A 24,265-nucleotide genomic window follows, 5' to 3' on the forward strand; every position below is an offset into this window, starting at 1 on the left:
CATTATGCCAAGAGAAATAAGTCAGAAAGACAAACACTGTATAATATTACCTGTACGTGGAGTGTAAAAGACAAATATACTAGTGAACATAACAAAAAAAAGAAGACTCACAGACATGGAGAACAAATTAGTGGTTACCAGTGGGAAGTGGAGAGGGGCACGTAGGGATAGAAGATTAACAGGTACAAACTATTAGGTACAAAATAGGGACTTCTCTGGTGGTCCAGCAGTTAAGACTCCAAGCTTCCACTGAGGGGACGAGGGTTTAATCCCCGACTGGGGAACTAAGATCCCACAAGCCATGAGGTGTGGCAAAAATATATATATATATATAAAATAAGCTGCAAGGATATATTGTACAATATAGGGCATGCAGCAGTATTTCTTTTAATTTGTTTATTTTATTTTTGGTTGCACTGTGTCTTCAGGGCTGTGCTCTGGCTCTCTCTAGTTGCTACTCTTCCGGTGGTGTGCCAGCTTCTCATTGCACTGGCTCTAGGCGTGCCGGAATTGTGACTCGTGGGCTCTGAAGCACTGGCTCAGTAGTTGAGACCCAGGGGTTAGCTGCCTCAGGGCATATGGGATCTTCCTGGAGCAAGGATCGAACTCTTGACCCCTGCATTGGCAGGCGGATTCTTAACCACTGGGACCACCAGGGAAGCCCTAGCCAGTATTCTATAATAACTATAAATTGAGTATAACCTTTAGAAATTGTGAATCACTCTGTTATACACTTGTTGCTTATAAAATACTCTACATCAACTATACTTCAAAATTTAAAAAACTAAGAAGGTACACCAGCAGTGAAGGTATCATCAAGAATTTTATTTTGGTTACACTAAATTGGAAATAATTATTTAGACATCCAATGAAGAAATTAAGTGGGCACTTGACAAAAAAGAAAAAAAAAATCAGGTTATTCACAACCAATAAAATGGAGCTGATCACTGCTTAGTTTCTCCAGCAACAAGTCCCTTCTCTGACATAATGTCTGTCACCTCCCAGGCTTTCTTTTCTTTGGCGATCGATGTTGGTTAACTGGAGAGAGCATTATGTCAGCCTCTAATTAGAGTTATTCTCAAGATAAATAGCTAGCCTTTACTGTTGGTGGCAGCTGCTTTCCAGATGCCAAAAATCACCCCTGAGATCTTTCCTTACATTAAAAAATGGTCCCAGCTGCTGCTTTTCACAAGCTCCATACTTAGGTCTTCTTGGATATTTTCAGTGTGTTAGTCCACAGGGTTGAAGCCATTACCACGCTCATTTATTTTTCATGGAGTGTTGTAATAGGAGTCCTGGATTCAGCAAGGGAAGCTGGGAGCTGTATTAATAATGTATGTTAAGTGCAGCTGGTTGGCACTCCTGTCATCTTAACATCACTGAGAGTATCAGAGAGGGTGAGCTTTTTAAAGAGATACTCACCGAGCCTGGGGGTGCCCATCCTGCAGAGGTCAGTTGAGGGTCGCCCATCTCCCTGACAGCTTCACCTCCTCATCTAGAACGCGGCTCTCCAGCAAGTCACAGAGATGGGGTTTGCACAGGAAGAAGCCAGGGTATGCAGATCCAAAAAGGCCTGATTTTCTAGGACCATGAGTTGATTTCACCCAACTCATCTTGGGATGGCTGCTCACATTCTGGAAGAAGATGCTGCTGCTGCACTAATTTTGCACCCTCAAGCTTCTCCTCAACCAATGTGAGATGGAAATGGTCCATTGCAGTTGAACTGGAAACCCAAGGAGAGGTAGGTGTAACACGTCTGAAGATGCAGGTTCCACCCTCCACCTGGGTGGAATAATTTTAAGGAACCTGAGAGTTTCTGATTGGTCAGTAAGAACCTAAGCACGCGTGCACACACACACACACAAAAGACATTGGCTATTCCCCGGGGGCAGAGGACAGCTGAGAAGACAGTCCCAGAGGTTGCGGGTGGAAAAGAGGTTGATGGATGGCCAGAGGCCAGAAGGAGGGGCGTCCCTGGGTCTCATCTGTCCAAACTCTGAAAGCAAGAGACAAATCCTTGGGACTCGCAGGTGCACTGCCTCTTCTATCTTTATCTCTTTCTGGATCAAAACTTTCTCCTTCATGGATCATCCCAATCAGTATTTCCACAGACTCCAGGGTCTTCCTGATGTTCCCAGGTGGCCCTAGTGGTAAAGAAAGCTGCCTGCCAATGCAGGAGACGTGAGACATAGGAGCTCAATCCCTGGGTTGGGAAATCCCCTGGAGGAGGGCATGGCAACCCACTCCAGCATTGTTGCTGGAGAATCCCGTGGACAGACGAACCTGGTGGGCTACAGTCCATGGGGTCACAAAGAGTCGGACATGACTGAAGCGACTTAGCACACATTCATGCCAAGAGTCTCCCTAAATCTTTGCTTTCAGTGTGTTCAATGGACCAGCCTTATCAACATCATCTAGGAGCCTGCTAGAAATGCAGAATCTCAGGCCCCACCCCACCTGCTGAATGGTCCCCGGGTAATGTCCATGTACGATAAAGCTTGAGAAGCCCTGTCCTAAACCCCAACCAGGTTTCTCTCATAAAAATGCGAGTCAGATCTTATCTAATCTCCTCTACAAAATCCTGTTTCCCCAGATTCTTTCCCTCCTTCTTGCTCTTCTGCAACTGCTGACATTTCCTGACCTCCTTTGGTAAACAGCAGGTAAAGTCTTTGCTCCCACTTTGGTGACAATGCCTGACTCCCTTTCTCTGTGCATTCTGCCCTGGGTGAGGCAGTCTGATCAGAGTGTAGAGTCTGCTTGTAGAGGACTCTGAGCTCTTATCGTTGCACAAGTAACCTTTTCAGAACGTGCCTATCATTTTTTCAGCTTGTCCTCAGCTCCACACTCCACACTTGGTATTAGGAAGCGCACTGACTGAAACCGCCCACCCTGGCCAGGCACCATCTGTGTGAGTTATTTTACAACAGGAGGTCCTAGTGAGGAACACGGAACTAATAAGCCACCACCAATCAGAAGAGCTCGGGAAAGATCAAAAGAACACCATGTGTCTGACCACCTCCCAGAATCCTTCTCACTGCCATCCAACTTGGCTGAGAAAGGTATGTGCCACCAGGAAGAACTCTGAGTCACAATGATTGGCCAAAGACAACCCAGAAACTAGTAAGACAACCCAGAAACTAATCCCATCACCATAAAACCTGAGACCGTGAGCCATGTGGCAGAGCCATCCTACTGGGCTCCCTTACCCTGCTGTCCTCTGCCCGGGAAACCCCTTCCCAATAAAATCTCGAGCTTGGTCAGCTCATGTGTCTCTTCAGACAATTTACCTCCAAGTGTTAGATAAGAGCCCACTCTTGGGCCCTGGAAGTGTTCTCCCTTCTGGCAACAGCGGACCTACAGCTACGTTTCTCAGGCTCCCTTGCTGACTGGGTGCTGCCAGGGGGAAGCGTTGGCAGAAAACTGAGAGCGGGAGGAGGGGTATGAGGCAGTAAGATGGCACCACCTTTGCGCTTCTGAACCTACTCCTGGACCCTGTCAGCACTGCCTCCTGCCCTGGTTCCTCCAACCCTGGGGGGTGGTGGTAACTTCCTGCTCTTGCTAATCTCCAGGTTGCCTTCCTTATTTGGTTTTTTGGTTTTTCCAATACCTATATAACTAGTTCCCCATCAGATCAGATCAGATCAGTAGCTCAGTTGCGTCTGACTCTTCGCGACCCCACGAATTGCAGCACACCAGGCCTCCCTGTCCATCACCAACTCCTGGAGTTCACTCAGACTCATGTCCATTGAGTCGGTGATACCATCCAGCCATCTCATCCTCTGTCGTCCCCTTCTCCTCCTGCCCACAATCCCTCTCAGCATCCAAGTCTTCTCCAATGAGTCACCTCTTCGCATCAGGTGGCCAAAGTACTGGAGTTTCAGCTTTAGCATCATTCCTTCCAAAGAAATCCCAGGGCTGATCTCCTTCAGAATGGACTGGTTGGATCTCCTTGCAGTCCAACGGACTCTCAACAGTCTTCTCCAACACCACAGTTCAAAAGCATCAATTCTTCGGCACTCAGCCTTCTTCACAGTCCAACTCTCACATCCATACATGACTACTGGAAAAACCATAGCCTTGACTAGATGGATCTTTGTTGGCAAAGTAATGTCTCTGCTTTTGAATATGCTATCTAGGTTTGTCATAACTTTCCTTCCAAGGAGTAAGCGTTTTTTAATTACGTGGCTGCAGTCACAATCTGCAGTGATTTTGGAGCCCCAAAAAATAAAGTCTGACACTGTTTCCACTGTTTCCCCATCTATTTCCCATGAAGTGATGACACCAGATGCCATGATCTTCATTTTCTGAATGTTGAGCTTTAAGCCAACTTTTTCACTCTCCTCTTTCACTTTCATCAAGAGGCTTTTGAGTTCCTCTTCACTTTCTGCCATAAGGGTGGTGTCATCTGCATATCCGAGGTTATTGATATTTCTCCCAGCAGTCTTGATTCCAGCTTGTGCTTCTTCCAGCCCAGTGTTTCTCATGATGTACTCTACATAGAAGTTAAATAAGCAGGGTGACAATATACAGCCTTGACGTACTCCTTTTCCTATTAGGAACCAGTCTGTTGTTCCATGTCCAGGTCTAACTGTTGCTTCCTGACCTGCATATAGGTTTCTCAAGAGGCAGGTCAGGGGGTCTGGTATTCCCATCTCTTTCAGAATTTTCCACAGTCTATTGTGATCCACACAATGAAAGGCTTTGGCGTAGTCAATAAAGCAGAATAGCTAGTGTCAAATACAAAATTGGCACTTACCAAGAGCATTGCCAATGGCTGAACAACAAAGGCATTTGCCATCTGCCTCTACAGAGATGGAACCCCAAGCTGCTATAGCTGTTGACCTTCCGCAACCTCTGAGGGAGTTCAGGGTGGAGGGAGGCACTCTGTGCTCCCCCTTCACCAAAACCTTATATATTGACTCTCCCCTACTGCCACTTTGGAGCAGTCTCTCAGAGCTATTTGAGATGCTGCCTCCTGGACTGCAGTCCTTTACCCCCAATAAAACTTAACTCTCAACTCTCAAGTTGTACATTTTTTTTTTTTTTTTTTAGTCAACAGTAGTATAGACTGTGTTTTCTTGACTAGACCTTGACTGCTACATGGAGGTGTCAGAAAATGGGGCTGAGGGAGGAAGAATGTTTGAGAACTTTTGTTTTCCCATTCCAAAAAACAGATATCAAGAGTAGTGAATAGTTAGGTAGGATGGACTACCTAGTTCTCCCCGGACTGCAAGGAGGTCAAACTAGTCCATCCTAAAGGAAATCAGTCCTAAATATTCACTGGAAGGACTGATGCTCAAGCTCCAATACTTTGGCCACCTGATCCGAAGAGCCGACTCATTAGAAAAGAGCCTGATGCTGGGAAAGATGGAAGGCAGGAGGAGAAGGGGATGACAGCAGATGAGATGGTTGGATGGCATCACCAACTCGATGGACATGAGTTTGAGTAAGCTCTGGGAGCTGGTGATGGACAAGGAGGCCTGGCGTGCTGCAGTCCATGGGGTTGCAAAGAGTCAGACATGACTGTGTGACTGAGCAACAACAGGTAGGGTGGGGCCAGTGTCTCCCCTCTGCTGCCAAACCTCAAGCCCTATCAGTTCAGTTCAGTTGCTCTAGTCTTTCCCATTCTATTGTTTTCCTCTATTTTTTTTCATTGGTTCCTGAGGAAGGCTTTCTTATCTCTCCTTGCTATTCTTTGAAACTCTGCATTCAAATGGGTATATCTTTCCTTTTCTCCTTTGCCTTTCACTTCTTTTCTCAGCTATTTGTAAGGCCTCCTCAGACAACCTTTTTGCCTTTTTTGCATTTCTTTTCCTTGAGGATGGTCTTGATTCCTGCCTCCTGTACAATGTCACGAACCTCCATCCATAGTTCTTCAGACACTGTGTCTATCAGATTTATCCCTTGAATCTATTTGTCACTTCCACTGTATAATTGTAAGGGATTTAATTTAGGCCATACCTGAATGGTCTAGTGGTTTTCCCTACTTTCTTCCATTTAAGTCTGAATTTGGCAATAAGGAGTTCATGATCTGAGCCAGTCAGCTCCTGGTCTTGTATGCTGCCTATATAGAGCTTCTCCATCTTTGGCTGCAAAGAATATAATCAATCTGATTTTGGTGTTGACCATCTGGTGATGTCCATGTGTAGAGTCTTCTCTTGTGTTGTTGGAAGAGGGTGTTTGCTATGACCAGTGTGTTCTCTTGGTAAAACTCTATTAGCTTTTGCCCTGCTTCATTTTGTACTCCAAGGCCAAATTCACCTGTTATTCCAGGTATTTCTTGACTTCCTACTTTTGCATTCCAGTCCCCTATAATGAAAAGGACATCTTTTTTGAGTGTTAGTTCTAGAAGGTCATGTAAGTCTTCATAGAACCGTTCAACTTCAGCTTCTTCAGCATTACTTCAGCATTACTGGTTCAACTTCAGCTTCTGAGCATTACAGGCTCTATACCTGTATGGAATGTACAGGGATATGTCTGGAGGAGGGGAGTCCACCATGCAGGCTGGCACCCTGGCCTCAGGCTGAAATTCTCCTTGACTTGGCCGAGGTGCATCTGAGAATGTACTGCAGACCAGGCGTCAATGGCAGCCTGTTGGTATCATGTGTGCATGTGTGTGTGCACAGTTACTCTGTTGTGTCTGACTCTTTTCGAGCCTGTGACCTCTAGGCTCCTCTGTCCATGGGTTTTTCCAGGCAAGAATGCCAGAGAGGATTCCTATTTCCTTCTCTGGGGGATCTTCCCAACCCAGGGACTGAACTCTCATCACCTACATTGGCAGGTGGATTCTTCACCTCTGAGCCACCTGGAAAGTCATTTGGTGTCATGAACCCTTAACAACCATCACTCCGATTGTGTGTTCCTTTGTAATTCAATGTCCTCCGTCCTAGGTATGGTGGGAAAGTTATAGCAATAGAGAGAAAGATCTGTTCCATAAGTTACAAATAAGTCGATGCTGGGGACTTCCTGGTGGTCCAATGATTAAGACTCCATCTTCTAATGCAGGGGGCATGGGTTCAATCCCTTGTCCAGGAACTAAGATCTCGCATTGATTAGTCGCTATGTTGTGTCCAACTCTTTTTGACTCCATGAACTGTCGCCCATCAGGCTCCTCTGTCTATGGAAATATCCAGGCAAGAATACTGCCATGGGTTGCCATTTCATCTTCTCTAGAGGATCTTCCCAAGCCAGGGATCAAACCCACAGCTCCTACCAGGTCTCCTGCATTACAGGGGGATTCTTTACCACTGAGCCACAGGGGGAAGCCCTAAGATCCCACATGGATGTGGCTGAAAAAGGAAAACAAACAAGTCAGTGTTATTGTGCAGTTGCTGGGGTAGGGATCAGAGGCGTTGTACCCAACAGATAATCTGAGTTAAACCAGCTGCTGAGTTGTCACAGTTGGTGGTTGGGGCCTGTTGTCAAAAGTCAATATTTTCATAGCCGTTGCATACTGCTAGGCTACATCTCAGCCTAGCATCTGTCCCTTGGCCCTGGGAGGACAGGCAATTCTTTCATACAAAATGGAAAAAGATACAAGAGAGGCTGGTCTTTTTCTCTCAAAGACTGTTCAAGTAGCAGCCACTGTACTCTGAATAATGCCTTTTCAAGGGGAGAAATGGGTTTTGCTGATGGCTCAGATGGTAAAGAATCTGCCTGTCTCTGGAGAAAGGAATAGTTACCCACCCCAGTATTCTTGCCTGGAGAACTCTATGAACAGAGGAGAATAGTGGGCACAGTCCATGGGGTCACAAAGAGTCAGACACAGCTGAGAAATTAACACTTCACTTTAAAGGGAGAAAGAATCAGATTCTAGAATCACACATTTCAGGGACATTGAGAGAGGGCAGTTTATTGAGTATGACTCTTGTGAGATGATTCTGTAATGAAACAGAAGCCTCAAAGCTCGAGAGAAAGAAAATGTATTTATTCAGAATATCACATGAGTGTTTGTATGTTGAAACCCATCACCTTTCAAGTGTCCTATGCTCAAGACAGGAGATTAGAATTCTACTGGGCCTGGAAATGCAGACGACACTGAGGCCAAGAGTACAGGGAGGTGGGGACGTCACACAGGTGCACGCCCATCAACCAAAGTGTCTCAGTCCTTGTGGAGGCTGAATCTGGGTGCTGGTCCCTGGGTGTGGCCTTGGGGAGCTGTGGAACTGGTGTGCCAGGAGTGATCTGAGGTGAGAGCTCTCCCTGGGAAGGAACGCTGCTCTGCTTTTCAACCTTTCACAAGCTGAAGACGAAGCTTGGCCTGGAGGTGGGATGGGTGGAACTTTTGACCAAAACTAGAGGCCTCAGGTGTCTGCCCAGTGTGAGGGGAGGGTTACACAGCACCTCCCGGGCACCGTGGGAGCCATGGAGAGCAACTGGTTGGTAATGACCCCTGGTAGAAGGTGGACACACACGCCGTTTCTTCTCTGAAGGTCTGAAAGGTGCAGCTGTGAGCATCCCAGACCGTCACACGTGTTCCACCTCTTGTTTTGTCCCTAGGTTGAAAAGTCAAGTCTGCTTCTTTTAATTATGCCTGATTCGATTTCATTTTCTTTTCATCTATTTCATCTATTCCTATAGGAGCTTGCTGCTGCTGCTGCTAAGTCGCTTCAGTCGTGTCTGACTCTGTGTGACCCCATAGACGGCACCCCACCAGGCTCCCCTGTCCCTGGGATTCTCCAGGCAAGAACGCTGGAATGGGTTGCCATTTCCTTCTCCAATGCATGTATGTGAAAAGTGAAAGAGAAGTCGCTCAGTTGTGTCTGACTCTTCGCAACCCCATGGACTGCAGCCTACCAGGCTCCTCCATCCATGGGATTCTCCAGGCAAGAGTACTGGAGTGGGCTGCCATTGCCTTCTCTGATAGGAGCCTAGTGTCTGGTTAAGCTAAAGAACCTTAGCTTACGTGTTGATAACAAATCTCCATGGTTAAGAAGATACCAGTAAAAAGTCTATTTTTTTAACTCTAATTTTTGTTTTCTTTTTGACTGCACGGTTTGCAGGATCTTAGTTCCCTGACTAGGGGTTGAATCCAGGCTCTCAATGGCCAAAGTGTAGAGTCCCAAACACTAGACCACCAGGGAATCCCCTCTAACTTTCTTAAATGGCAAGTATCATCCTTTCAAGATTTTCAATGACAGAAGAAGTCTTAGTGCTTAGAATTTCCTCTTTTTCTCTTAATGAGACAGTTCCTAGTAACTAGGGGATCTTTTTGTGGCTAAGTGCAAAATCGACTTCCCGTAACAATTGCCTCTTCTTGTCCAGGGCAGACTTCCATCCTGGGGGTGGAAGATTGGGGAGGTGAGGCAGAGGAGGCTCTGTTTCAGGAAAGGAGAGACAAAATGCCAGAGATCTTGGAACTGGTGGAGGACAATGAGTCAGACAGAGCTGAGATCTGCATGGGGAGAGTAAGATGTGACCACAGGGGAGCAGGTAGGGTGGTTTGAGGAGAAAAGATATATTTAATGAGATGATTTGGAGCAAAATACTGTGCACTAAACAATGTAAACCATGACTTTTGTTCCCCCTAGAAAATCTAGACTAGAAATTCTAGATTCTGGAGTAAAATATCCACATCTCACTATTATTTAGTGAGCCTGTTTTCCTTTGCAAATTCAATTAATGTAGTGTCCTGTTCTGAGACAGATACTTGAAGAGTACAGTGCCTACTTTTGGGGTGTAGCTACACCTTTGGTTTTATGTCATATATACATCTTAAATATTCAAAGCATAAAGAAACACACAGAGTGAAAAGCAAAATTTGTATTCCCCATTTTAATTAGTTACATTGTTCAGAGTTAACCTATCCAAAGCTAATAATTTGATGTGTAGCCTTCAGTATTTTTCCTAAGCATTTATGGACACATAGATGACAGATTAATTATTTGACTCTAAGAGAATTTGAGACTGAAAACAATTACTCTTTAAAATTTTGAAAGTATTGCTCACTGCCTACTTTTTTTTTCATATTAGAATTAATTTTGGAATGAATAGTTATTCCATGCTTGGGTGATGAATTCAAGAGATAAAAAGGTATACAATTACAACTAATACTTCCAACTGCCTTGTTTCCTTCACTGGTGGCAATCACAGTCACTGGTTTCTTATGTGTCTTTGCAGATATATTCTATAATATCTATTGTTTACAAATATACATATATACATACATACACTGAACTATATGACATTGTTGTTTTTGAAGTTAAAACTCAGTAATTTCATGCAATTTAACCTAACACACACACGTAAATGAATATAATTGTTAATCACACTAATGATAGTCTGCTATGTACACCAGAGTGCATTTTGGTTTCTGACTTAACAAAATGTCTTGCAATCTCCCCATAATCTGTATACATAGGCTGCCTCATTCTTTTTTCAATTTTATGCCTCTTTGTTTTCATGGCAAACTGTTATTATTTTAAAATTTACATAGGGTGAAATTGAATTTTAATTTTGATATATGCTTTTGTGAGTTTTAACATGGATACCCACCACAATAATCAGGAAACAAAAATATCTCAAACACATCTGTATAATTACCAATGACAAAAAATGCAACTGGCAAGTACCCCAGAATCTCCCCTCAAATCTCCTTCCTTATTGCTATGTCTTTCTTACACCCCAAGACAATATTTCCCTTGACTTCTAACACCATAGGTTAGTTTTGCCTACATGAAATAATGTGGTATATATTCTTTTCTTTGCTTTCTTTGGCTCAACATTATGTAATGTTCATCCATGCTATACTATATATTCATCCATATAGTTATGTCATTACTAAGAGCAATTACACAATATTTCATTATTTTATAGCATTAAAAATTTTATAGCATTTTTGACATGAATAATAAGAAAATTACCTTTCATGTAAATAAACCTTTTTTGTAATGGTTTCTGGATTTTGTGTTATACTTAGGAACGCCTTTAGCACTCCAGGGTTATAAAATAAATCCTCCCATGTTTTCTTCTACTACTTTAGTAATTTTTCAGATGTGAGGAATAAATCTGACTTTTTTTCCAAGATACTAACTTGTTATCCAAGTACTCATTTAATCTTCATGGGAAATTTATGATGGATACAATGATGCACCTTCGTTTTACAGATAAAGAAGCTGATGCATGAAGATGTTCAGTCATTTTCTCCCCATCACAGAACTGTAAATAATAAGTGGCAAAGCTGTAATTTGACTATGAGCTTACTTATTACATTGTCCAGCCCTTTCTTCCACACAGTATCTTGAGTATGAGGTAAGGATTCAAAGGTTTGCAAGACTGAATTTGTTTACTTAGGAGTCTGATTATCACATAGTTGTTCAGTAGGAGCAGGGAATTTGACACTTCACCTTCATTCTCTGAGCCCTTCTCTGTTACCAAGAGGCCTCATTCTTGGAATAAGTTTTTTTCAGTCAGCCCAGTGTTGGGTTTTCCCTTCCAAGGACTCTTCTCATTAAACTGTTATCAGCTGTGTAAATAATCCTAGGACATTGGTAAACAATTACAAAAGTGTTAAAAATTAAATTGAACTACTTTAAAAAATTGAGCAGGGTGTGTCTCAGAAGAGAAGGGAACGTGAAACAGGTTTATAGCTGGAGGCCAGGATAAAGGGCAAGAGGCCTGAGATGGGTTTCCAGTTCTGTCTCTGAGATTATATGACCCTGGGAAAGTTACTTTTTGGCTCTTCCTTATGCAATAGCAATAATATGCAGCCATTCAGTTTTCTTTAGTGTCTTTGCTTCTGCCTACAATGGGCATTAAATTAAAAACAAAGATACCAAAAAAGGAAAAATTCTTTAAGGACAGGCCTCAGGCTGAAGAGTAAGCTAAATTCCTGCAAGAGTCATAGTCTAAGTTTAGATACTGAGGTGCAGACCTTTCTTTCACGGGAGGTCTTCCAACTGTTTTATAACTTTAATAAAAAAAATTTTTTTTTGGCCATACCATATGGCTTGGGGATCTTAGTTCCCCAACCAGGGATTGAACCTATGCCCTCTGCATTGGAAGTATGGAGTCTTAACCACTAGACTGCCAGGGCAGTGCCTATATAACTTTAATTAATGTAGCCAAAAGATATTCTTTTGAAAGTAAACATTAAAAACATAATATATTTCAAAGGCTCCAGTGAAGTTCATTAAAACAGTATAAGAATATAAGTATTTCAGTCCACTCCAGATCTCTCACTTGCTACAGCCAAAATGTGTATGTATATATATTATATACGGGCTTCCCTGGTGGCTCAGACAGTAAAGAATCTGCTGGCAATGCAGGAGACCTGGGTTCAGTCCCTGGGTTGGGAAGATCCCCTGCAGAAGGGAATGGCTACCCATTTCAGTATCCTTGCCTGGAGAACCCCATGGACAGAGGAGCCTGGTGGGCTACAGTCCATGGGGTCACAAAGGGTCTGACACGACTGAATGACTAACACTTTCACTTTCATATGCTTTATACATATATATCCCCTACATATGTATCCCATATATACACACATACCCCCTACCCCTTACAAATGTTGACAAATCTGGTATGTGAAGAACAACACAGCTGTAGCACTTTCACATTTGTGGATAAGTGCTCTCAATGTGCAAAATAAAAATTTTTTGTTTTGTTTTTAAAGAATATATGTTGTTGAGGACACTTGGATATCAATCAGTTGATCATTTTGGAGCAAAGTATTGGAGAACATAGAAAAATCAGCGTCGGTGGGAGTGTATTTCTCCGTGGTAAGTGGGTGGCAGTGTGGGCGTGGGCTTTAGAGCCATGAAAACTATGGGTTCAGATGCTGCCTCTACCACATCCAAACTGTGTTACTTTCAGTGAAATTCAGAGCCTCAGATTTTTAATTTTTATTAAAACATTTCAGGCACTGAAGTTGAGTGTTTGTGGTATATAACTTTCTGGGTTTTGACAAATGCATGCAACGTTGTATATCTACCACTATAGTTATGATACAAACCGTTTCATCATCCCAAAGATTCCCTTGTCCTGCCCCTTTGTAGCTAATACCACTTCCACCTCATCCCAGTCCTGCCCTACTAAACTCCTAGAACTGCAGATCCCTTCTCCCTCCCTACAGCTTTGCCTTTTCAGAATGTTATAAATGGAATCTATTGGGCTGCATCTCGAAGGCCTGCAAGCCTTGTACCTGCCCACTCTCAAGACCAAAGAAAGAGTCTGGAGTCAGCAAAACAGAGACAGCATAGGTTTAACGCAAGGGGGATTTTATGTGGCTGAAGTAAGCTCTTGGATGGACACCCCACAATGAGCAGAAGGACATGGCACTCGTCTTCGCTATTGGGGTGGTGGGGAGTAGAGGGAGGTTACCAGTCATGGGGGAATTGACTTCCAGCTGGTTCATCGTTATCAGGGAAACCAGTAGAGGAGCATGCCCATCATCTCCCCTTTGATAAACTATCTTAGCGGTGAGGTTTTGATCTAGAGAAGAGAACAATCGCTAGCTGGGCCCTGGGACAAGTATGCAGGTATTTACTGATCAAGTCAATGATTAAGAGGGGAGGTCAGTTATGTGAGTAGGGTGCAGGTGTGACAGGGACTGGTCGAGCAGGAATGCTGTGTACAGACAGCAAGAAAACAACCATCTTGGTTGTCACGTATATCACGTATGTGTACGACTGTTTTTGGGTCTCATTTATTTCCCTTAGCGAAACTTAAGGAAAACCATTCAGGTTGTTACGAGTGTCAGCGCTCTGTCCTTTAGATGTCAGAGTAGTATTCCATGGTAAGAAGGTACTACAGTTTGTTTATCCATTCATTGACTGAAGGACATCTATGTTGTGATAATTTGTCGGGTATTCCCTTACAATATCTATAGAATCTGTGGTGATAAGCACTCTTTAACTCCTTATGTTGATAACTAGTATTTTCCTTTCTCTTCATGAGTCTTACTAGGGGCTTACCAATGTTATTAATCATTTTTAAGAACCAAATTTTAGTTTTGTTTTCTTCTTTATTGTTTTATATTTCATTAATGTTTTGCTCAGTATCTTTTATTTCATTCCTTCTACTCACTTTGATTTAAAATTTTTCTTTTACAAACTTCTTAAGGTGGAAGTGTAGATTATTGATTTCCAATCTTTTTTCCTAATAAAAGCACCTAATACTGTTATTTTTCTTTTAAGCACTGCATTAGCTGAACCTCACAAATTTTGGTTCATTTTCATTCTTCTAAAATATTTTCTAATTTCCCTGGTGGTTTCTTCTTTGGCCCATCAACTATTTTGATGTGCACAGCATAATTTCCAAACTTTTGGGGATTTTTCTATTATCTCTGATACTGATTTCTAATTTAATTACTTTGTGATCAGAGAACACACTATATGATATTAATCCTTTGAAACTGAAAGCTGTATTATGAATTAGCACATCTTCTATCTTGGTGACTGGTCCACGTGTATCCAAAAAGAGCATGTATTTTGCAGGTTTCCCGTCTTTTAAGGCAAAGTTAGCTGACCCAACTTTTCCACATTGTTACCAATTTTTTTGTCTACTTGTTCTGTCAAGGACTGGGAAAGGTCACCAAGGACCTGGCACTTAGAATGATAAAGATTTTTGAAGGAATATGTGAAAATACACCAATTTCAGTAATTTATATATTTTAATACATATATTTGTTGTTCGGTTGCTAAGTCGTGTCCGACTCTTAGCAACCTCATGGACGGAAGCTTGCCAGGCTCCTCTCCCTCCACTATCTCCTGGCGTTCGCTCAAATTCACAATATATATTACATATGTATGTATGTATGTATGTATGTATGAATGTGAGGGCTTCCCGGGTAGCTCAGCCGGTAAAGAATCCATCTGCAATGTAGGAGACCCTAGTTCGATTCCTGGGTCGGGAAGTTCCCCTGGGGAAGGCATAGGCTACCCACTCCAGTATTGGGCTTTCCTGGTGGCTCAGCTAGTGAAGAATCCGTCTGCAATGCGGGAGACCTGGCGGCTCTGTCCATGGGGTCGCAGAGGGTCGGACACGACTGACCCAACGAACGAAGCACAGCATGTGTGCGTGCATACGCTAAGTCACTCCAGCCGTGATTCTTTGCGACCCTATGGACTAGCCTGCCAGGCTCCTCTGTCCACGGGATTCTTTTTTTTTTTTTTCCTTTTCTTTCTTTCTTTCTTTTTTTTTTTTCCCCATGGGATTCTTAAGATAAGAATACTGGAGTGGGTTGCCATGTTCCGCATCAGGGAATCTCCCCGACCCAGGAACGGAAGCATTTCTCTTAGTCTCCTGCACTGGCAGCGGGGTTCTTTACCAGTAGCGCCACCTGGGAGGCCTATATATATACACAGGCAATGTCCAAACTATATCAGCCTGAAACATCTGAACCCTGGGAGCTTCCTATCAGGCACTTCTTGACCCCTGGAAGAGCCCAGCAAAGGGAAAAGGGCCACTCTGGGAAGCAGTAGGAATACGAGAAACTGAAGACAGAAAATCCAAATCACAAATACTGAACAAAAGCACACTGTGAATCACAGTCTCCGGCAGGTCCCCCGGATCTCTTCTCACACCCACACAACAGGTTCTTTGCGGCGGGACAGTCAGCTTTGCGGTCCTCGAGAGAAGCGGCACCCTCCCCACCTGACTTCAAAGCACCTCAGCCCGGGTGTGTGTCAGTGTAGAGCTCAGACCACCCCACGCCTGGGCTCCGAGGGCAAGTCTACGCGCAGTGAGCGTGGGCAGCGCGGAGTCCCGCACGTTCCGGGAGCGACCCTGCAGCGCGCATGCGCCGGCCGGACTTCCAGCTTGTCCCCTCCGGCGCTCGGTAGCGCTCCCTAGCCGAGCTCCACGTAGGCCGCGCAGGCGCCTTGTTCACACTGCTCACCTGCTGCCGTTGTCGCCGCCGCCGCCGCCGCCGGGGCTGGATGGGGGGCCGAGGCCAACCGGTGGCACCCAGAAGAGAGAGACGCGGCGGCGGCGACGCCGACACCCGCAGGACGAGTGTCTCGACCGGCCCGCGAGCCCAAGGAGGAGGCGGCGAGGCCCGGCCCCCGCGGTCTGTGGTGTAGAGAAGCCTCCGCCGCCGCCGCGGCCGGGTCTCTCTGAGCACTCGCCCCACAGGTCTCATCCACCTCAGGACCCCGCGTTGCGCGATGTTCAAGAAACTGAAGCAAAAGATCAGCGAGGAGCAGCAGCTCCAGCAGGCGCTGGCCTCTACTCAGGTACTATGGCCTCCGCGCTCCCCTGGTTCCCGACAACCCTTGACACCCGCTCGTGGGCAAAGGGGAGCGGAGGTTCTGCCCTGACGCTTGACTTCTCACCAGAGGCTTCCCCCAGGTCTTTCCCTGGGAATGAGCTCAGGGCGGTCCAGGTCCTCCGTGAGTGCTGACCCGGGTTCCCCATCCCAGAACTCCGTTCTGGAGAGTAGGTTGGGGCTGGTAGGGTTTGTGACACCTGACCTCTTAATTTACCCCTGATGCCCAGCCTGGTCTGAGAATAAGTGAGAGGAGCTCTGATCTTGCATGGTTTTTGACCCATACAGAAGGTTTTCCCCAGGCATTCGAGACCCCCAACTCAGGAGTGAGGGCGGAATGGGAAAACCAGGATCCCTTGTAATATCTGACCTTTGTCCCCTCCTCTCATCCCCGACCCGAGACTGATTAACGGAGGGGCCCCTGGCCCGTGACGGAGTCTTAATTCCAAACCCTGGTCCAGGCGTGAGAGCCAGGGATTGAGCCATTCCTGGCCGGGCTGCTTGCAGAAGCGTTGGACCCGAGAGAGGTGGCGGCGTGGCCGGCGTCCAGTGCCCGAGGCTGTCACGAGTTCGTCACTTCGCATAACTGGGTTGATCCGGGACGGGCGGAGGGGCGGGCCACTGTAGGGCCCGCAGGGCTTGCGCGTCCGCAGCTCGGCTCTGCTTCTTCAGGAGTCTTGTTAATGTTTGCTTTTCACGAATGCTGTTGCTTCAGGAAATGACAATTTCCAGGAAAAAGGAGGCGCGTTAGTAGTGTTAATTTAAAGGAGAAACAGTCTCCTAAGCAGCTGTGAATGTGTGTTTTGGTGCCGGCAGCACGTGGTTCTTTCAGCAATGAGGAGGGCTTCTGCTAAATTGCTTCTTCTGCAAAATTGCTTCTTTTGAGACTCCTGTCTGAGTCTCAACAGATTTAGAGTATCTACGCGAAAAGCTGGGTTTTGACTACTTGGCAGGCATTTCTAAAACATTTTAAACTGAACATTTATCTTACACAACTTTTAAACACTAATGACCAATAACTACTAAATCAAGCATCTATTGCATTGAATTTATTCTGAAACTTTAAATTGAAGTTTATTTAAAGCTTCGTAGAGTGAAACAGTGGTTGAAGTATATTAGAATATGGTACTGAAAACTTGTTCATTCTCCTAAGGGAATTGTAAATAGTGATTAAGATTTGGATACTAAATATATTACTTCCAATACTAAATAGATTACATTTTCTGTGAGCTTTTAAAATTTTACAAAACACTGTTAATTGAAGAAAGAAAGAAGAAATAAAATGAGGTGAGAAATGTGGGGAAACAGGCACAGCAGTGAATGTAAGGGACTCTACGTATCACGGATCCAGGATGCCACCTCTAAAAATTCTAGGAGAACTCAGGATGTATTAAGGAGTTAGCCACATGGAATTTCACTTCAGTGTTGTTTTTAATAGGTAAAATGTGGCCAAAAATATTCAGCAGTAGAGAACTGGTTAGATAAGTTTTGTCTTATAGTTGGTTATTATGCAGCCTTAAAAAAACACCAACATTTATTAGGTTCTTCCTGTGCTAGGTATTTTGCTTGGGTTATTTTGTTTCATTGTCACATAAATCTACAAGGTAGAATCTTCCATACCTGGAATGGGATTCAGAGAGATTAAGTAACTTGCCTGATGTCAGACAGCTAGAGTTAGAGCCCACAGAGAAGTAGGCTCTAACTTGTATTAAAAGACAGATTGGAAAACAGCATGTAAAGCGGGATCCCAGTTTTGTGGGGACAGTATGACATAGTGAAAATAGTTTAAGAAGGATATGCTCCAAGCTGCTGGCTTTTTATTTGTAAATGTTATCTTTTTTTCATGAAAAAGAATTACTATCGATCTTTAACAAAGGGAGATTGTCTTTGTTGTTGTTCAGTCGCTAAGCCCTGTCCCATTTGTTTGCGTCCCCGTGGACTGCAGCTTGCCAGGCTCCTCTGTCCATGGGATTTTTCAGGCAGGAATACTGGAGTGGGTTGTCTTTTCCTTCTCCAGGGGATCTTCCCAACCCAGGTATTGAATCTGTGTCTCCTGTTTTGGCAGGCGGATTCTTTACCTTCTGAGCCACTTGGGAAACCCGAGGTTGTCTTTAGAATCATGGTAAAAGGGCGTTACAGGTAATGCATCAGGGCTTCCAGTTCATATGGGTTGATGACTCTGGTAAGACTGCGTGTGGAGCAAGAAATAGCACTATGTGTACAGAAGATTTAAAATGATCCTTTTTGATGTAACTATATGTGTGTGTATATATAATGGATATATATATGTATATATATATAGTGAGTATATATATGTGTATATATAGTAGATATATATATTTATCCAGAATGCAAAAGTAAATTGTTAGTGATCAATTGCTGATAGAAACTTGATTCTGTTTCTTGTCTTGATCCTTAACTATTTAGAACCCTTCAAGTTGAGAAATTCTGGATTATTATTTTTAGAGTTAAGGATTTCTTTCAAGTGTGAATTAAGCAAAACAAATATTTTTGGATGGAGTAATCTTTTTGTAACAGATAAAACATGTCCTTGTTTTCTCATGCAAAGGATCCTGAATTTGTATAATATTATGTCTTGGTTTTTGAATATAAATTATTTTGTGTTGAGGGTGCTATACCCTCAGGAATTTAATGGGGTGTGAAAGACAGTTTGCCTTTACCTGCTCAGGAGGATTTATGTGTTTGTTCTTGGTCTAGTTTTCCTGATACTTTGTAGCCTCCCTTGCTATCTGCCCACTGTCTATCTTCTCTCAGGTTTTAAATTGTTTTGGGCTTTAAATCAAGACAAGATCCTGAATTTCTAAAATTTTGTGTAAAATAAGGGCAAGTACCTAAGGCATTCTTTAATGCATTTTAGTGCATTAGTACAAACTGAGAAATTTGTTTTGAGATTTTGGAGGCCCTTGTGTACATATTTCCTGGTTCTTAGCTTGATTTCCAGAGGTGAGATTGCTTGACAGGTATGCTTCAAATAGAGTGAGTCATCAGGTGTTGATAATTCTGGGATAAATGAACCATTTACATCACAATACTTGCAAAACTTTTCAGTAATAGTAATAACGATAGTGTTTGTGGTATTAATACTTTGGGGTTCCTTCAGTTTTTGAAAGCATTCAATAAAAGCAAAACACCGTTTTGTAGTCCCCAGTCACTTCTCTTTGGAGCTGAGATTATTTGAACCCTTCTTTGGCAAATATTATTTTAAGTAAACATTTGGTCAACTCTGACTTTAAAAATAAAATTAAACAATTTCAAATCAAGTTTCACTTACTTTTTTAACAACAAATATCTATACTTAGATTTTTAAAATCCTTAGAATAAATTTGATAAAAATTAATAAAGAGTAATATAGGATACTTTATAATTTCTTAGGATGTATAACTCCCCTACCCCACCCATGACAAGGTCATGCGGGCGAGGCGGATCAGGACTCAAGAGGTCCCCTAGATCTGCTCGAGCATCTACCCCCAAAACCAAAATCTGTCTGTTATCCTACACTCTTCTGACTTTAACAGGGGCTATCCCCGACCACCTTTCTCTGGAGAATTAACTTAGAACTCCAGTTAGTAGTCTCCTGCATATGAAAGGAGTGTCTCAGGTCAAACCTCTCTGCTGGCAGACTAGCTTGTGTGACAGGATTATCCACACTCCTGCTACTATGCACATGATTGTGTATAACCTCTGAACCATAAACAGCACAGAGAGTTTGGAGTATTTTGAAAGTCCTGGTTAGCATAGGGCTTTTCTAAAGATAAAAAATCATGTTGGTGAAGGGTTTCATTGCTGAGTTAATCATTGCCGCCAGGCCTCCATATCCTCATAGTGCCATGAATAAAAAAACATTTTTTTAACATTTGCAGCCCTTTTCAGGTATTACTAAAACTTAATTATAAAAAGCACCGGCACAAATGGACTATTTTGTGATTCCGCTTGTGTGAGGTACCTAGATTAGTCAAGATCATAGAGGCAAAAAGTAGAACGGCGGTTGTCTGTGGCTGAAGAGAGGAGGGGGAAATGAGGAATTACTGTTTAATGAGGATAGAGTTTCAATTTGGGAGGATGAAGACGTTCTGGAGACGGATAGTGGTGGTGGTTGTCCAACAATGTGAGTATAATTAATACCACTGAACTGTCCACCTACAGATGTTTAAAATGATAACTTTCATGTTGCGTATGCTTTACCACAATAAAAAGCAAAACGAAACAATGTGGGCTCACCCCAAACTTGGGGTCTCAAAATAATAGTTTGTGTAATAGGAATAAAAAAAATTTCACAAACAGGGAAAAGAGTCCCTTTGAAGGAACATAGTCTTATCTTCTAGCATCCTGTGTGCAAATGGAAAGTCTAATTCAAACTTGTTCTTTTCTGTATTGGTGGTTAACTTGATCTTTGAATCTTTTCTCTTTTTCTTTGAGGCTAAAAAATTTCTAGTTTTCCTCTTTCCTTTTTTTTTAGTCTCCCCTTTTTCTTTCTTTTTTAAATCGTATTAAGCTTTCTAAATAAATTCTCTGTATATCCTTTTCCCCTCTTTTGATATATTCCTTTTTTCTTGTTTATTCTATTGCTTTGAAAGATTTCAAATTTTTATTTCAGCTGCTTCTATTGAATTTATTCTAGTCATCACATTTAATTTCCACAAATGAACACTAATCAACATTGGGTAGTTATCTTTACCTAGGTGTTTTCTTGGTGCATTGCATGTATTATCTAAATTAATACATGAAATAATAAAAGGTATGGATTTGTATTATCCTCATTTCACAGATAAGAAATGGAGGCCAAGGGAGGTTAAGTAACTTGTCTGTGTAGACAGATAGTACCACACAACTCAGTGATAAAGCTGAGATAGGAACCTAGGCAGTCTTGCTCTAAAGTCCATTCTCCTAACCACGGTACTTTTATTTATTTATTTATTTTTAGCAGCAGCTTGTGGTTTAATGGAAACTAGAGCATCCCCAAACTCTCCCAGGATGTTATGTGTTATCTATACAAGCATATTTAAAGTCTGTTCCTTGATTTATCAGATTGTTCTAGGTTGTTATAGTTGTATGTATTCATACTGGTCATATTGTTTTTCTTTTTTTGAGAAAAATGTCTTGCTGTTAGTTGGTTTATATTTATGAAGACCAGGTGGGTGATTTATTACCCAAACATTCTTAATGAATGGGGACACTGGTAATTATCTTGAAACATAAACTGATGTGGACTGGGCAGGACTGGGATTGCTCTGGTGAAACTGGGTGTGTTGTTACCCTACTGCTTTATGGTGCCAGCCTCTGCAGTTGGAGCGCTAACTCCTCCAAGGTGTTACTCATTGTATTTGGCTGTTTCTTTTGTCTGGGGAAGTGTTTGGGTTGAAGGAGGCTGACTCAGGTGTACCTGTTTCACAGACCTGAGACACATTCCTGAGAGTAGTAACCTCCCATTCAAGTGATTTTTCCCTCCGCTGTTTGCCTCTCCCAGAGCTGCCTTCTGCGTATGTTTGGAGTTACGGCTCCATTGCCCTGACTTCCCCACCAATTAGATTCCTTTTGCCTTTATTCTTCAAAAATTTGTTTTCTTTTTACTTATGATTTTCCGTCTCTTGTTCTAGAGTTTTAGTTTATCTGTTTTTCTACTTTTTTTTTTTTTAAACCTGTATTTCAGTGGGTTTTTGGGAGGAAGAGAAGTAAACAGTGTTTAGTCTGCATCTTGTACTGGAGACCTAATTACCACTCTTTGCATAAACATGCATTTATCTTAAATATTTGTCTTTTAAATTGTGAATTCTTAACAAATGCATATTTCTTAGATTAGTAAAGATGTCTGATTTTTCTATTTTATTTATTTTATAGAGTTATTTGACTAAGTTAGCATGGATGATGTTAACAGTAGCTAGTGTCTAAAATGTTGGGAATAACATCAGTTCACTTATGATTTGTTACCAACTGTTGGATGAGATTTAGGATGAGAAATAGATCATCTTTTAATCTGTGTATTATGCTTTTAAATTATATGGGGTACCTTTTACTGGATATACTAGATACTCATGATTTTTAAATAAACATTTAAAATGAAATTTTACTTTTATTTTTATCAAAGTAATACATTCCGTGGCTTCCCTGGTGGCTGAGAGGATAAAGTGTCTGCCTGCAATGCAGGAAACCCGGGTTCGATCCCTGGGTTGGGAAGATCCTCTGGAGAAGAAAATGGCAACCACTCCAGTATTCTTGCCTAGAGAATCCCATGGACAGAGGAACCTGGTGGGCTACAGAGAGTCGGACACGACTGAGCTACTTCACACACTCACACACACAATATATTCTGTAGTTTTAAAAGATAAAGTACTGCTAAAAAACTATTATGCTAAAACAAAACAAAACACACTGTCTACTCCAGCCTCCCAGCTCTATCCTCCGTGTTCTTTCTGGAGACTTTAGGATCTTCTCTTGTTTTCAGAAATTTTGTGGTGAACATGCCTTTGTGTAGATTTATTTTTGCATTGTGCTTCACTAAGTATGGTGACTCCTGTGCTTAAATTCTTGGAAACTTTTAGATATTATTTCTTTGATAATTCCCTCTCCTTTGTTTTTTCTCTTCTATTCTGGAAGACCAGTTAGTTTTTGTACCTTCAGGATAGAGTCTCTTACTTACTATTTTTCACCCTTCATGGCCTATTTTAATTAATTTATTTGTTTTTTGTTCTATTTGCAGTGGAAATGTGGGGTCTTACCACTGGACCACAGAGAAGTTCCTTTTTTTGTCCCATTTTTGAGAGTTTGCTTCAATTTACTGTTCCATGAGCTTTTTGTTTTCTTTATTTTTTGAAGTATGGTTAATCTACAATGTTAGTTTTCAATTGAATTTTTAATTTTTTCCACTCTGTTTTTAAAATTTCCAAAGGCTATTTCTTACTGTCTTTTGCTTTTTCATAGCATTGCTCTTGCTATACTGATATATCTTTAACATTTTAAAAAAATTATTTATTTTGGCTGCACCAGGTCTTACTTATGGCATGTGGGATCTTTAATTGCAGCTTGTGGGATCCAGCTCTCTGACCAGGGGTCAAACTTGGGTCCCTTTGATTGGGAGTGTGGAGTCCTAGCCACTGGACCACCAGAGCAGTCAGTCCTCTGATATATCTTCTATAGCTCTGATTTTTTTCTTTTGTTTTGAAGTTTTCTTTTAATTTTTTTTGGTGGATTTTGTTGTTGTTGGCTCTTACATTGGAAATTTTCTTTACTGACTGCTCTGGGGTATCCATATTAAAAGGCAAGACAGTAAAAATCTGATGCTATCTAGAAGTATCATGTGATCAACACTGGGACTCCCTGCTGGGTGATAGGCTGCAATTGGCTTTGTTATCAGGAGAACTATCTACCTGTTGATAACCTGAGCGCTTTAAGATGTCATTTGATTTCTCCAGTGAAGCCTTTTGTTTTTTGGGCAGGGGGTGCCAGGTTATAAGCCGAGCTGCTTCGGAAGCTTTGTGCTGGAGGTTCCGCTGTTCACTGTGCAGAATATCGCCTAATTAGTCCCTCTAGGTTTAGTCACACACTTTGCCCTTCACTCCTGTCTTACTGTGCTTGGTTTCATCCAGGTTGGAGCCGAAATGGCTCCAGAAAAATAAACCTTTCTTTGGTTTTTCAGAGGCTATGTAAGGTAGGACCAGGGACATGGGGATCTTTCAACTAATTTTTCTGATTTTGGTCCTGCCTGTTAACGTCTTCATTATAACTTGCATTGTAACTTGGAAGTCTTAAATCTTTTTAGGGCTCTGGAGATGAAAATAGGCTTGCTTCTTATCAGTGTTCCCTTCTCCATGGGATTGTAGTATCCTCAGCTGTACTTTCACTTTAGCATTCTTTCGTTCACACCCATTCTTCTGAAAATTGGTTGAAATTTAACTCTTTGGGTGGTGTTTTAGTTGCTAAGTCATGTCCAACTCTTGTAACTCCATGGACTGTAGCCCTCCAGGCTCTTCTCTTCTGTCCATGGGATTTCCCATGGCAAGCATACTGGAGTGGGTTGCCATTTCCTTCTCTAGGGAATCTTCC

General features: G+C 42.5%; 1 protein-coding gene across 5 annotated transcripts in view; it reads left to right on the forward strand.

Annotated features, from left to right (window-relative positions):
- Window positions 1–15,121: 15,121 nt before the first annotated feature.
- The window catches only part of GOLGA4 (golgin A4), a 104,655-nt gene continuing 95,511 nt past the window's right edge, over window positions 15,122–24,265 (forward strand). For all 5 annotated transcript variants that reach the window (XM_069561302.1, XM_069561303.1, XM_069561304.1 and 2 more), the window contains exon 1: window positions 15,122–16,175. In XM_069561302.1, coding sequence (XP_069417403.1) covers window positions 16,107–16,175 — 69 coding nt within the window. In that variant the 5' untranslated portion in view covers window positions 15,122–16,106. The remainder of the gene's footprint in view (window positions 16,176–24,265) is intronic.

Source organism: Ovis canadensis, chromosome 19 (assembly GCF_042477335.2).
Source record: "Ovis canadensis isolate MfBH-ARS-UI-01 breed Bighorn chromosome 19, ARS-UI_OviCan_v2, whole genome shotgun sequence".
Taxonomy (NCBI): Eukaryota; Metazoa; Chordata; class Mammalia; order Artiodactyla; family Bovidae; genus Ovis; species Ovis canadensis.